The sequence below is a fragment of the Canis lupus genome, chromosome 4 (assembly GCF_011100685.1).
Source record: "Canis lupus familiaris isolate Mischka breed German Shepherd chromosome 4, alternate assembly UU_Cfam_GSD_1.0, whole genome shotgun sequence".
NCBI classification, from domain to species: Eukaryota; Metazoa; Chordata; class Mammalia; order Carnivora; family Canidae; genus Canis; species Canis lupus.
In genome coordinates, this window is record NC_049225.1 from 87,886,365 (window position 1) to 87,900,602 (window position 14,238).

The 14,238-nt window shown below is 55.6% G+C and overlaps 1 protein-coding gene across 1 annotated transcript in view; it reads left to right on the forward strand.

Moving 5' to 3' along the window:
* The window catches only part of MYO10 (myosin X), a 195,514-nt gene that overhangs the window by 35,461 nt on the left and 145,815 nt on the right, over window positions 1-14,238 (forward strand). The window contains 1 exon segment of the mRNA XM_038535440.1: window positions 2,183-2,281. Within this exon segment, the coding sequence (XP_038391368.1) occupies window positions 2,183-2,281 (99 nt within the window).

Consider the following 14,238-nt stretch of genomic DNA (forward strand, 5'->3'; position numbering starts at 1 on the left):
GCAGAGGGAGAAGCAGGCTCCATGCAGAGAGCCCGATGCGGGACTCGATCCCAGGACCCCAGGATCACGCCCTGGGCCAAAGGCAGGCGCTAAACCCCTGAGCCACCCAGGGATCCCCTTTTTTAAAGATTTTTAAAGAAATTTGTGAATAATCTCTACACCCAGTGTGGGGCAGGAACTCACAGCCCCAACATCAAGTGTCGCCTGCTGCACTGACTGAGCCCTCCGGGGGCCCCAAGTCAGATTTCTGTATCTTCTTTAATTTTCCCTCCGGACAGGTAGGAGGTAACACATGGCTGGGAGTGTGATAGCTGGCCATTACAGTGACCTCTGTGTTGTTATATTTTAGTTGTGCATTGATTTTATTTTTTAAAAAAAGATTTTATATATTTATGTGACAACACAAACAGGGGGAATGGCAGGCAGAGGGAGAAGCAGGCTCCCTGCGGGGAGCCCGGTGCGAGACTCGATCTCAGGACCCTGGGGTCACGCCCTGAAGGCAGATGCTCAGCCACTGAGCCCCCCGGGCGCCCCTAATTCATTTATTTAATTAATGAATTACTCTAAGGGGACAAATAGTACGATGCGTGGGGAGAGCATGGAGGGAATGGAGGGGGTTTGAGACGTGGTCCGTCATGGGCTGTGTGGCGGTGCAGGCAGGGCTGGCTGTTTGCGTCGCCCTGGAGGGGGACAGTGGCCCACTGGGTGAGTGGGGGTAGACCAGGCGTCCTGACGCCCAGCCCCGGCCGTGCCCATCACGGCCCCCGTACTGGAAGTCAGCTACTGGTTTTGCTCTCCATAAACACAGTTCGTCGTAGCGGAAGGTGGGGGCGCCCGAGCGGCTCAGGGCGAAAGCGTCGACTCTTATCAGGGCCCAGGTCACGGTCTCGGGGTTGGGAGCCCCTGTGTTGGGCTCCGCACCGGGCGCGGAACGTCTTACCATTCTCATAAACGACTCCTTCAGAAAATCAGCATAAAGTGATGAATTCCTTCTATATTATTTATCTCCCGCCAACTCTGTGTCAAGAGACTAGTAGCAGCCCCTTCCGTGAGAAGTTGAAGACCCTCTGATCAATAGATTTTAAATATTTCGCATAATATCTGAAATCCAAACACATGAAGTACACCGATAAAATGAGGTTGAAATTCCTGGAGAAAGTTGTTCCCGTGTGTCGTTTGAAGTGCTCACTCAGGGGTAGTATTTCCACGTTAATGCACTTGCGACGTGAGGATGCGCTTGTTGGGGGTGATTTTTGTTGGGATTGGTGACACTGAGCAAAGTAGAAATGACTTCATGAGAACTTAAAGCTCAGTGTCCCGCGTATGTCACACGGAGGGATTCTCTGTCATTAGACCCGCGAACACCCGGTCGTCGCTTCAAACCTTTATCACTTGTTCTTGGAAGCAAGTGGTTTTCATTGTTGTGAAATCAAGTAGGAGGCAGCTGATCGCCGAAAAGGCGGATACTGTGCGAGTTTCATTCGCCCGGGGCGGGGGGAGGGGACGCGGATAAAACAGGGAAATAAACCCGACGCCAAAGGTCAGGCGGCAGGTGAAACCCGAGGGGTCTGGAGAGTGCGGCCTCCGGCCACCGTCCTGAGAGCCGGGCGCGGGATGGCGGGGACAGGAGGCTGGCGCGCCTCCCAGCTGGGTGCTGGCTGCGACCTGTGCTGAAACTTGTGCCCGCCCGGAGCGCGACCTTGCCGCCCGGGCTCGGGGCCAGCAGGCAGGCGGCACGGGGCGTGCACGGGGCGGGCGGTGGGGCCCGCAGCCGCAGAGCCAGAGGCTCTCCGAGGCCTGCTGCGCCCCAGGGACCTGGTTCATCTGGTTTCGGGAACCCCACTGCCGGGGGGCGTGTTCCTTCCATCTTGTGATGCTCAGCCGGTTGCGGTGCCCCCACGTCCGCCCGGAAGGCCGGGGCAGCGCCGGGCACTGGTGAGCCACCGGAGGTCGTCCGCGACCCCGCTCTGGGGGGGGGTGTCACAGGTTCGCCTCCCCCAGGGCCCTCGGTCGGCCTTCCCCGAGTGGCTCCTGTCGGAGCAAATTACTGGCTTTTTAAAAAGTGTGGTGTTTGGGGGGTTTTTCCCCTTAAAGGAATGGAGCGGCCCGTAATTTGGAGGCGGTGATTGGCCACGGAACGCAATGCAAACTCCCCGTTAAAACGTCTTCTTTCTGTTCGCAGGGGGCGCGGGTCTGGCTGAGAGAAAACGGGCAGCATTTCCCGAGTACCGTGAGCTCCTGCGCCGAGGGCGTCGTGGTCTTCCGGACGGACTACGGCCAGGTGAGCCTGCAGCCCCGCGCACCTGCGCCCGGGCATCTGCTCCGGGGCATCTACGCCCCCCCCGCCCCCCCCCAGCGCCTTAGCATTTTTTCCTGGGCGGGGAACCAGATCCGGAGAAGACTGTGTCACGTACACCTCCGGGGGTGGAGACGCCATGAGATTCTCCAAATGGATCAGACCAAGTGTTCTGAGCAGCGCGGGGCAGAGGGGCCACGAGGGGCCGCTTCCCTCCTGGGGATCTCGGCAAACACACCCCAATGTGTGGGGCGCGCGCGTGTCCAGGAGGACCTCACAATCGCTGCTCTTTGTGAATTGGGCTCCGTACCGCTTAACATCTGCAGTCTCCCGGTGCGGGGACAGTGTGGGTGGGGGTCCCTGTGAGAGCCAGGTCCGCGGGCCCCCTAGCCGGGCTGTGTGTCCGCCCAGTTGGTCAACTGAGGAGGCTCCTTTGGTAGGGGGATAATCCCCTGGTTCTGGATCCCAGTTCTTTTTTTTTTTTTTTAAGACCTTATTCATGAGGCAGAGATGCAGGCAGAGGGAGAAGCAGTTCCCTGTGGGGACCCGATGCGGGACTCGATCCCAGGACCCCGGGGTCACGCCCTGGGCCGAAGGCGGACGCTCCACCGCGGAGCCACCCAGGTGCCCCCTGGCTCCCGGTTCCTTAATGTACCATAAAAGCTGTGTCACTGAAAATCAAAAAGGTGGATCCAGAAACTAGCTCACTGGTTACATCTGGGCGCTTGTCAAAGGAGGCGGCGTCTCCCTTTGATTAAGGCACCTGATTTTAATGTCACAAACGGGTCCGTTTTTCAGAGGCACGTAGCAACACTTAAGACCCAAAGAGAGGCGATGTCACATGCCCGGATTCAAAGCTCAGGGTCTCCGAACCTGCAGGTTTTGCTGAGAACAGAACCTCCTGGGCGGGTGTCGCGCAGCGTAAGGCACAGGTGCTCCCTGGCTATCAGGCCTCAGCACAGCTCGCCCACTGGGCACCTTTCTCGTTTCTGGGCTCAGGAAACAGCGACGCTCCTGGGCTGTCTGGCCCATGCGGTAATCGTCTTTCTCGGGCCTCGCGCAGCATCACAACCTCTGGTTCCGTCCACGTTGCAAATGGCAAGATCGCTCCTCTCTGGCGGCCGGGCCGAGCTCATGGTGCGCACAGCGCGGCATCTTTCTCCGTCTGCCTGCAGAGAGCGCGGCTCCTGCCCCCGTCTGGCTCTCGTGGGCACTGCCGCTGCGAACACTGGGGTGCAGGTGCCCCTTCGGGTCACTGCTTCTGTATCTTTGGGGTAAATCCCTAGTAGTGCAGTTGCTGGGTCCTGTAGTTGCAGGAAAATAGTATTTAAACAATGGACCCGACTTGTTATGACTTCTGTTCCTGAAAATGTTGTGCCATAGATTTTCAGTGGACTTTTCTTTTTTTTTATTGACTTGTTTTTTAATCCCAAAGATAATTCTTTTTAACTTTCCCTCCACCTCTTTTTAAAAACTACGGTAAAAACGCATGACTTCAAACTTAACCCTTTGTAAGTGTCTATGTAAGTAGCCTTAAGTATCTTCGTACTGCTGTCCCAGGGACCCCTAGACATTTTTCTTTTTCTTTTTTTTTTTTTCTTTTTTTTAGTTTTTTATCTTGTGATCCTGAGACTCTCAACCTACCAAACAGTTCCCCATATCTCCTCCCACCAGTTCTTGGTAACCATTTTTCTACGCTCTGATTTTGATTACTTTAGATACTTTGTGTGCAAGGGAGGGATCACTCACACAGTAGCTGTCCTTTTTTAGTGGTTGGCTTATTTCACTTGACGTATTGTCCTTAAGGGGTTTTTTTTTTTTTCATTTTTATCTTCTTTAAGAATTTATTTATCCATGAGAGACACACAGAGAGAGGCAGAGACCCAGGCAGAGGGAGAAGCAGGCTCCACGCAGGGAGCCCAATGCAGGACTCGATCCCAGGACCCTGGGGTCACGCCCTGGGCCCAAGGCAGATGCTCAACCGCTGAGCCACCCCGGGGCCCCTGTCCTTGAGGTTCTAAGATGCTTTCCATTCTGATCTCACGACGCTTTGCCCAGCAGAGGCTAACGTGGCAGCGCCAGCCCTTGGGTGCTACCATGTAGGACACGGGGTCTGGACCCTATGCCACGTGAAGCCATTTCCGGCCCCAGCTAACCAACAGCTCCGTGCGCAGAGGTGGAGCGGGGTGGCCAGGGCGGCAGTTGTGCTCGCTGTTGACAGCACGTAGGGATTGCGGGCTGACAGTCAACCGACCCAGAATGACCTGCACTTGAACGTGAAGGCAGGCCCCACTGTGACATCTCCCCTTCCAGCGGTCACCGAATACTTGGTCTTGGGTTGTCCACGCTGTCATCCGGCGTATGATGAGCTTGGAGATTTGTATGGGAATTATAGGGCTGACGGTACAGGAGGAGTGAGACAAGACGGAAAGACTTGGAGTCAGATTTGGCTCAAGAACTGATGGTGGCCGGGGGACTCGAGTGTCCTTCCTCCTTGACCTTCCTCATCTTCTCACATCACAAGCTCACTGCGGAGCCGTGGGGGGCGTTCACAGAGGAGTAGGGGAAGCTCTGGTGCTGGTCCGCAGGACAGGAGCAGCCACTCTGTAATAGGGCAGCAGCAGATTGTAGAAGGAATCGGGGTCAAAGATACCGGAGCATGGCCTTGTCCTCATTAAGCCTCTCTATGGCGACTCTTCAAGGTCTCCTTTGAACTCAGTTTATTAAAGAGCATAAAGAAATCCGTGTGGGAAAGGAGGGGGGAGTGAAGAGGTATTGTTTAATGGGTACAGCTTGGGGACATTTCTGGAGGTGGACGGTGGTAATGGTTGCAGGACAGTGTCCATGTGCTTTAATGCCACTGAACTATATGCTTAAAGTGGCACATTTTTTTTTACCTTTTGTACATTTTACTATGATTAAAAAAAATCAGTGTTTGAGGTCACATGATAACTGGTAAAAGCTGTCAAACGGGTATTTTTTTTGCATTTAAAAAAATAATTCAAGGGACACCCTGGGGGGTTCAGTCATGATCTATGGGGTCCTGGGTTCGAGCCCACGTCGGGCTCTATGCTCAGTGCGGGGCCTGCATCTCCCTCTCCCTCTGCCTGCCGCTCCCCCTGCTTGTGCGCACAGGCTCGCTCTCTGTGTCACATAAAATCTAAAAATAAAAAAAATTCTGGTGACATTTTTGTTAGGAAAAAGTGACCTCTCAAAGAAACAGAAAAGCTCATGAAACTGTTAGTTTGCCCCCATTTGAGAGCTGCGTGCCCCTAACGTCACATGAGGCCCTGGGGGTCTCGTTCAGGTGCGGATTCGGATTGGCGGGTCTGGGGTGGGGCCTGCGAGTCTGCATTTCCCACGCGCTCCCCGAGAGGTCACAGCCACATCTGGGGCGCGAGGGTGGAGAGGATGCCTGGGAAGCGCCTCGGGTGGTGGTGCCCACAGTAAGAGCCGAGGCCCCCCCGGGACCCCCAGGACCCCCGGTCGCAGGGCTGTGGAGGACGCAGAAGTGGGAGGAGGGCCGGCGGTGACGCTACAGCCTTCCCCGGCCCTCCGAAGCCCTCCGGCCTCCTGCCCTGTGCCCCCCCTTCCTGCACCCACCTCGCGAGTGCGCCCTGGGGGCCGCCGCCTGCAGCCGAAGGACGCCCCGTGAGCAGAAAGCAGCATCGATGTCCCGTTTCGGGCTGGAAGCCAAGCAGGGCCGTGTGTAACTCAAATCCTAACGCGGGACCTCAGGGACGCCGGGTGGGCAGGACACAAGTGTGTGTTTTTTGTGAGAGCACCGAAGGGCGCGTTCTCTGATTTCACTCCGGCTCTGAGAATTTTGCGTGTGCACTCAGCTGGGTTGGGGCCTTTTTTTTTTTCTTTCTTTTTTTTTTCTTTGCCAGGGAGATAGTTTTACTGTGAACTTAAAATTCTATTCCGCACTAAAATTCAAACTACCGTAGTTTGGTCCGGGGAATAGAGGACCGAAACGTTCCCATTTGATTTACAACTTGTGCTCTGCTCGCCGTGGAGTATTTGCAGATGGAAAAAGAAGTGTGCAAGAGACACACTAACACAGTTCGTTGAAGACTTGGCGGCCTGCGGAGGACACAGCTCCTGGGCGGGTCCGCGCTTGCCCTGAAAGTTAGTAGGAGACACGTGTTGTTTTATTGCGCTTCATTTTACGGAGCTTTGCAGACACTGCCTTTTGTTTGGTTGGTTTTTGCTTTTTTTTTTTTTTTTTTTTTTTTTTTAAACAAGAGTTGAAGGTTTGTGACGGGCCTGCTGGAACAAGATGCCGGTGACGTTGTTCCAACAGCATTTGCTCACTTTGTGTCTCTGTGTCACGTGTTGGTAATTCTTGCAGTATTTTCAACTTTTTCATTTTATTTGTTAGGGTGATCGGTGATTATGATTCCTTTGAAAGCTCAGATGGCTGTTAGCCTTTTTTAGCAGTATTTGTTAATCAAGGTACTTGCATTGATTTTTTTTTTTTTTAAGTATTATTGTTGCACATTTAATAGATGACAGTGTAAATGTGACTTTTAGATGCACTGGGAAACCCGAAAAAATTGATCTGAGTTGCTTGATTGCGAGGGTGTGCAACAGAAGCTGCAGCTTTTCCGAGGTGCGCCGCCTGTGCATGGGCGTCTCTTGGACACTAAGCTGCAGACCCACGTTGGAGGAGCACCACCGCTCTGCAGGGCACGGTGTGGCTAGGAGAGCGAGCCCTGGGAGTGGAAGACGGGTCCCACGCGAGAACAGAAGTGCAAGATTGGTCTTTTCCAGAACATTCCTGAGGTGCTCGGGCAGTCACGATGGCCCCCGTTGGGAGCCTTGTAAATTGAGTCGTAAGTTCTAAATCAGATTTTTCACGTTGAGAGTGAGCTCTTCTCTTTTCTGAGAGGAGCTTCATTGGATTGCTTGGAGACAGCTTACAGTGGTATCGACTCACCTGTGTTTTAGGGGGTAGTTGGTCAACTTGGCCCAGTAAACTTTTTTTTTAATGTTTTATTTATTTATTCATGAGAGACACACAGAGAGAGGCAGAGATACAGGCGGAGGGAGAAGCAGGCTCCATGCAGGGAGCCTGACATGGGACTTGATCCGGGGACCCCGGGACCAAGTCCTGGGCCAAAGGCAGGCACCAAACCACTGAGCCACCCAGGGATCCCCTGGCCCAGTAAACTTAAGTCAGTTACCCTCTGCAGGGATTCTGTAGGGTTTTGCTTGTTTGTTTGCGTGATCTCTCTACGGGGTCTTGAGAAATATTCTCGTGGCTGGGGATTTAATCCCCCCAGTTACAAGTACATGCCCTCCTCCTCGCCCTTCTCTGTTTATTTGCTTGCAAAACAAGTGTGATTAGATTTGGGTTTAAAAGTTACTGTTAAAAAAAAGTTAAAAAAAAAAAAAGTTACTGTTCTCATTTGGTCGATTCACGAGGAGGCCACTGATTGCTGCTACGGTCAGGCATCCCCACGCGGCGGGCGAGGCAGGCGCCCTCCAGCCCGGCAGGGGACACGCGGCTTCCTGACAGCCACCCCTCCCGGCTCCAACCTTTATGGTTTGACCTTCCGGTGCTGACTTGTTGGGATTAATAACGTGGGTCCAATTTTGTAAAACTTGAGAATGGATTAGTAGTGATTTGTTGTTGTTGTTGTTGCATTTTGGGGTCATTTTCTCACACTTTCTATGCTGCCCGGCTGTATTTCTTCGTGGCTTTGCCTTCCCTTTGTGCCCGCCCCCCGCCCCCCGCCCCCATGCCGTTCTGTGTCCCTGGCATGTCGTGGGCCGGTCACCGCCACGTGTGTGTCCCCGGGGCTGCCGTGGGCGGCGGGCGCTCTGTGGGCTCGCTCCGGGGCATCGGCTTGGCCCCGCCGTTAGCGGGAAGTGGTGGCTCCGAGCTACTTGATCAGACTTAAAGTTTTTGTCTGAAAGGAAGCTGGGGCGCAGCGGGGTGCAGCGGGCCCCGCGGGCTCGGGAGTGGGCCGTGTCGGGGTTCCATGCCTGCACGCCGGGTCCTGGCGAGACGGGTGTCCCCTGCCAGTGCTCCAGGTACGCGGGTCCCCGGGCCCTCGCGGCGTGGGAGGGCGGGGGGAGACCAGCAGGGAGAGATCTTCAGTTTAGGAAGGTGGGGACAGCATTCCCGGTGCCCAGCAGCGTCCCCAAGGGCGCCGAGTCTCGGGGCCAGGCTCCAGGACGACAGGACACCTGCTCTCGCACAGCTGGCCTGGACGTAATTCCCTGGCCTTTGGGGTTGTTTTTTTTTTCTTTTTTTTCTTTATTTATTCATGAGAAACAGAGAGAGAGAGAGAGAGAGAGAGAGAGAGAGAGAGAGGGGACAGAGGCATAGGCAGAGGGAGAAGCAGGCTCCATGCTGGGAGCCCGACATGGGACTCGATCCTGGGGCCCCGGGTCACGCCCTGGGCCGAAGGCGGTGCTAAACCGCTGAGCCCCCGGGCTGCCCTGTGTTGTTTATTCTAGCGCATTCTCAGTTTTTTAATTTCCTTTTTTGTAAAGATGAACATTCTCATTAATGCACACGCATGGGGGCAAATCTTAGTCATTTAGTCTTCAGAACAAAACAGCCACGGAGTATGTATACTTTCGCCCCCCCAGCGCCTCGGGCCGCAGGCGTCCCTCCAACGGCAACGCTGCCCCAGCCGAGTGACTGCGGGCCTGCGTGCACCTGCCACCTGTGCGACTGCCACCTCTCTAGGCGTCCAGCGCTCGGTCCCACAGTTCCAGATGGTCCGCCCACGAACGTGCCCCAGCCCCCCGTGGGGCTGTGTTAGTTTACTGATGCGTCTAGGACTTCAAGATAGAGTGAAAGATTGCGTTTTCCACGCGGCTGGGAGGAGCCACCTGGCAGTTTTCCGCGGCCACTGGAGAGGCCGGGCCTGCCCCGAGCCCACCTGGCTCCCCCCGGGCCGGGGCCCTTGTGTGTGCGCGTCTGCCCACAGCTGTGACGGGTCGTGACATTTGCATCCTTTTCGGGGTTTCCGTTTTCTCTGGGTGTCTGGACGATTTGCTGTGCTGGGTCTCTGCGGCGAACGTCCAGGTCTGAGTCGAAAGAGAAATGAATGGATGTACAGGGTTTTGTTGTTGTTGTTTTGTTTTGCTTTTGTTTTTGTGGAACTGGAGTTTGGGTTTTCCTATATCATCCTGTGTGTGTGTGTGTGTGTGTGTGTGTGTGTGTGTGTGTTGTAAATACACATAACATGAAATTGACCATTTTAACTATTTTTAAGTCTGTAGTTTAGTGGCATCATTCACTACGTTAACTACGTGTGAGGTTACCACACGTGGGATGGTGCTGCCCGGCTCCTCCCCTTCTCAAACGGCAGGTGTGCACACACTCATCCAAAAGTAAGGGGACAGAGCGTCACACTGGGGACAAGTGACAGAGGATTTTGAAAAATCAGACACGTTGGCTTGTTTGGTGGAAGCGCCAGCTCGGGTCCATCTGTGCTTCCTGGAAGCCCCTGTAATCACAGCACAGCAGCTGTGTTAGTCAGCCCTGAGCTGGGAAACTCGGCTTTTCCCACATTTTGCTGTTTTATCCTGGAAATACCCCTCTCTGAGTTCCTGAACACCCGTCCACAGGGTTTCTTAGAATTCTGTATCCCGGAGACTGAACACCACTGGGATTTCCATTCCAGGCTTGCTTTGGAGACCAGTTTGTCCAAAGTGCTTGGTTTTGAGTTAGAGGATGTTTTCATGCTCTGAAAGCCACGTGGGTCTTACTCTCTAGACCTCTTCCAGGAATTTGGTTTGGCATCGTGTGGCTCAAAGATGGAAAGTCAGATGTTTCCATTAATTTTCACTCTGAGACTACGGGGGAAGAAAAAATTTAAAAAGTCTGCTTGTCCCTTAGTGCACCTCGCTCCAGAAAGACAACGTGCGTCTCTGCAGCACGGGCGCGTGGTAGATTTTGCTCGCTAGTGTACATTTTCGCGTTTTGGAACCTGAGATGGTCACCCGGCCACTCGGACGTGTACCCGGGGCCGGGAGACGCGTTCTGAGGGCCGTGGGCCGTGTCGGGTGTTGCCGACCTCAGCCTGCAGAGAGTGCGCGCCGCTCCCGGGCACCCACCGGTAAGACGGAGGACCTGCTCCCTGGGGCCCGCCCCCCTGCACCCGGACAGGACCTGCTCCCTGGGGCCCGCCCCCCTGCACCCGGACAGGGCCTGCTCCCTGGGGCCCGCCCCCCTGCACCCGGACAGGGCCTGCTCCCTGGGGCCCGCCCCCCTGCACCCGGACAGGGCCTGCTCCCTGGGGCCCCCCACCCCACCGCTCCCGGGCCCCCCCCCCCCTCCCCTCCCGACCTGGCTGCTCCCTGTGCCCGCCCCCTGCACCCGACAGGCCTGCTCCCTGTGGCCCCCCCCTGCCCGGACAGGCCTGCTCCCTGGGGCCCGCCCCCCACCCGGACATTGCCTGCTCCCTGGTGCCCCCCCCTGCACCCGTCAGTCCTGCTCCCTTGGCCCGGCCCCTGACCCGGACAGGCCTGCTCCCTTGGGCCTGCCCCCATGCACCCGGGACAGGGCCTGCCTTCCCTGGGGGCCCGCCTCCCTGCCACCGTGGCAGGACCTGCTCCCTGGGGCCTGACCCCACTGCCACCCCGGGACAGGGCCTCCTGCTCCTGGGCACTGGCCCCCTGCACCCGGACAGGACCTGCTCCCTGGGGCCCGGCCCCCTGCACCTGGAGGCGAATCCAGCTGAGGTGGACCTAGAATCCAGTTTACTTCTGACTCTTTGAGACCGCGGCTTCTTCCATAGCCCCTTTGGACTGAACAGCGGGGCCGCACCTCGGCCGGGCCCACCCCTGGCCCAGTAGACAGCTGGCCAGGGGACTGGGTGCTGTTGGCCCCGATTTATTTACCAGCCCCAGCGAGGCTCCAGCTCAACACACTCTCCGCCTGTGAACACTTCTGCAGGAGAAAGCACGGAGCTGCGCCGTGGGTCCTGACCTTCTGGCCTGTCCTCCTGTGGGGGCCACATTGTTGGCCTTTGCCTGTCCTCCCCGTGGGCATCCCTCAACTGTGGCCCCTTGGTCCTCGGCATTGAGCCGCCTCTTCCCGCCCGTGGGCTTCGTCTCTGTACCCCCGCCCACCTCTGTGGGCCCGCGGCTCACTCATCCTCAGTAAACTCGGGGATTCCAGGCTCCGCTTCCAGGTGGCACCCTGAGCCTGCGCCGCGCCGTCCCCAGGGCGGGTGTACCGTCCTCCACAGCTGGTGTGCAGGCGGGAGGAGAAGGCTTGCGATTTAGTGCCTTCGATCCCGTCGTTACGTCCGGTCTTGAGGTTAGCTTAGCAAATGGAGCCGTGCATACTCCGAGGTAAGCAGGTGCGATCTTGCATTCTTGCTTCCCGTGAATGCTGCAAATCGTCAACTGATTAATCTTGTGTGCGGAGCTCAGACGAGGTCGCAATTTATGACTGGGAGACGTAAATAGAAAACAGGAAGTCAAAGCTAGATTTTTTTTTTGAATTTTGGAGGCTTAAATCAATCCTGTGTATCATGATATCGTTTTATGAAAAATGTATGTAAAGATCTTGTTTGGGAACAAAACGATTCGCAAATTATCTACAGGAATTAGACATGACACCATGTAGTGCCGGGTGTAATTTCAGTAGAAAAAGCAGAGGCGGTTTGTTAAAACGAAGCCAGGTGGTTGTCTGTTTGGGACTGAGTTGCATTCCATTCCCAAAATCCATTTACAGGCCTGTTACTTGGAACCAGTTTTCCCAAAGACTCCGTGATCGACGTGGGGGTTGAGTGCCCGATGGTGCATGGAGCCCGGTGCCTGCAGTGCACCGAGATGGGGGCCACACGGAAGCCTGCCGTGGCCCGATCCCCACGGAAGCGTGTTTGCAGCTTTCCAGCCCAGGGTGCTGTGTGCGGGGGTCAGGGCCTCACGTTCTTTCCGTGATCAGCTCCCTGGCGAGTGGCGGAAAGGAGGCACCCGATGTCTGGGCCGTGTCCGCAGTGGGGTTGGCATGAGGGACGGGCAGGCTGCTTCTGACGCATCCTTGTCGACCCTGGCTGCCTCCCCTGACGCCCGGGAAGCCCTCGGCCCTGCCCCTTGGCCCTGCCCCTCGGCCACGGCGTCCGGATCCTGGATGGGACTCAGGCCCAGCTACGTTTCTAAAAAGCTGCCCGGGCGCCTTGGCTAACGTGCCGCCGGGGTCAGAGCTGCTTCGTAGAGTCAATGAGCGTCTCTCAAAATATTAAAAATTGTTTAAAAAGGGGGTACCTCGGGGACTCAGGTGGTGATGTGGCCGCCTCTTGATTTTGGCTCAGGTCGTGGTCTTGGGGTCCTGGGATCGAGCCCCGAGTTGGGCTCCACAGTCAGCGGGGATCTGCCTGAGATCCTCGCCCTCTGCTTTTCATCAGTGGTTCTCTGAAACGTCTCTCGTGTCCGTGTTACACCTGCTTAAAGCTCCCTTGCTCGTGGGTGCACACTCTCTCAAATAAACCTTTTTAAACATTTGTTTAAAAAAGCACACCTTTTGCTGGGGCGCCTGGGTGGCTCAGTCGGTTAAGAGTCAGACTCTTGATTTCCGCTCAGGTGTGATCTCAGGCCCTGGGATCGAGCCCCGTGTTGGGTTCGTGCAGGGCGTGCAGTCTGCCCCTCCTTGATCGCACATGCTCTCTCTCTAGAAAATAAAAATACCAAAAAAGCCACAGCCTTTTGAAAATGCTAGTAAAAAAAAAAAAAAGAGAGAGAAAATGCTAGTAACCTGTGATTGCTCAGCCTTGGTTTTTCCCACATGCAACTTGGTTCCTGAGCTTCTTTTCCTCGGCGATTCTCTGAAACGTCTGTCGTGTCCGCGTTATATTTGCTTACAGCCCCTTCTGTTTGTCCACCTTTTCTCCCTGTGGGGATAACCCACCGGCCCTTGCTCTTCCCACCTCTCTCGGCCTCTCACGTTGGACCCTCCATTAGGGTGGGGCTTTCAACGTCCCAAACTCATGAGCAGTGTTCCTCCGTGTGCGGGTCTCTGACGAGCTACTTCACGGTCTTTAGGGCCCTTGTTAACCACGTGGGCTCCCTTCTGTGAAGATGGCCCTGGGATCTGTGGCTCAGTAAGGTTCCCACCTGATTTGATTGGTCTCGACATGAGAGCACCATTGACTCGTGGGCCCGTCGATGTGAGATAAATTGGAGAGGCCTTGTCCTCGCCCTTCTGACCTGGTCTCACTTGCTGTTTGCAAGTGCCCTGTGGGGTCGGGGGCTCCGGGGAGGGGCCGGCCCTCCTGATGGCGTGAACCTCATCTTCCCCTTCTCCCTCACACTCGGTCCCCCCTGCCTTCTGCTTCTGTGTCTGGAACGGAGCCCAGTGTTTGCCGTCCTCTCCCTCCAGCTGCAGATACTGGGAAGGTTCTTCTAATTTGTTAGTGGAGAAATCCCAGTGGTAAAGCAGCTTCCTGAAATCCCCTAATCAAGTTCGTGCACAGAGACCCTCAGCAATGGTCTTTGAGTTCAAACAATTCAATTAGGTTGTATTGGTTTTGTTTTTTGTTTTTATTTATTTATTTATTTTTATTTTGTTTGGTTTGGTTGTATTGGTTTCTGAGGAAAACCATACCTGTTCCTCTTTCAAGAGAGAGAGGGCGGTGGGTGAAGGCGGTCTTCCCTGGAAGGGGCTCCTTCCCCCATTTCTCCAGCAGTGCACCTGCCGTCATGCCCGGAAAGACCCCACCTGGGCTGGATGGGGTGGGGGAACAAGGAAAGAAGGGATGGGGAGATCCCAAGCGGCGGCTGCCCCACATTCAGGGGAAGGGGGGCTTTTGCCCAGTGGAGACCTATTCTAGTAACTTCCACGTAAGGAGGGGCTGTTTCCTAAAACAGCAGTGAAAGTGTGAGCTTCCAGCTTCCGCTTCAGGCCGATCGTGCTGCCTCCAGAGGTGAGAAGGCCGACTCCGTGCGCTCCTGAGGGGTCTTGCTGCTGG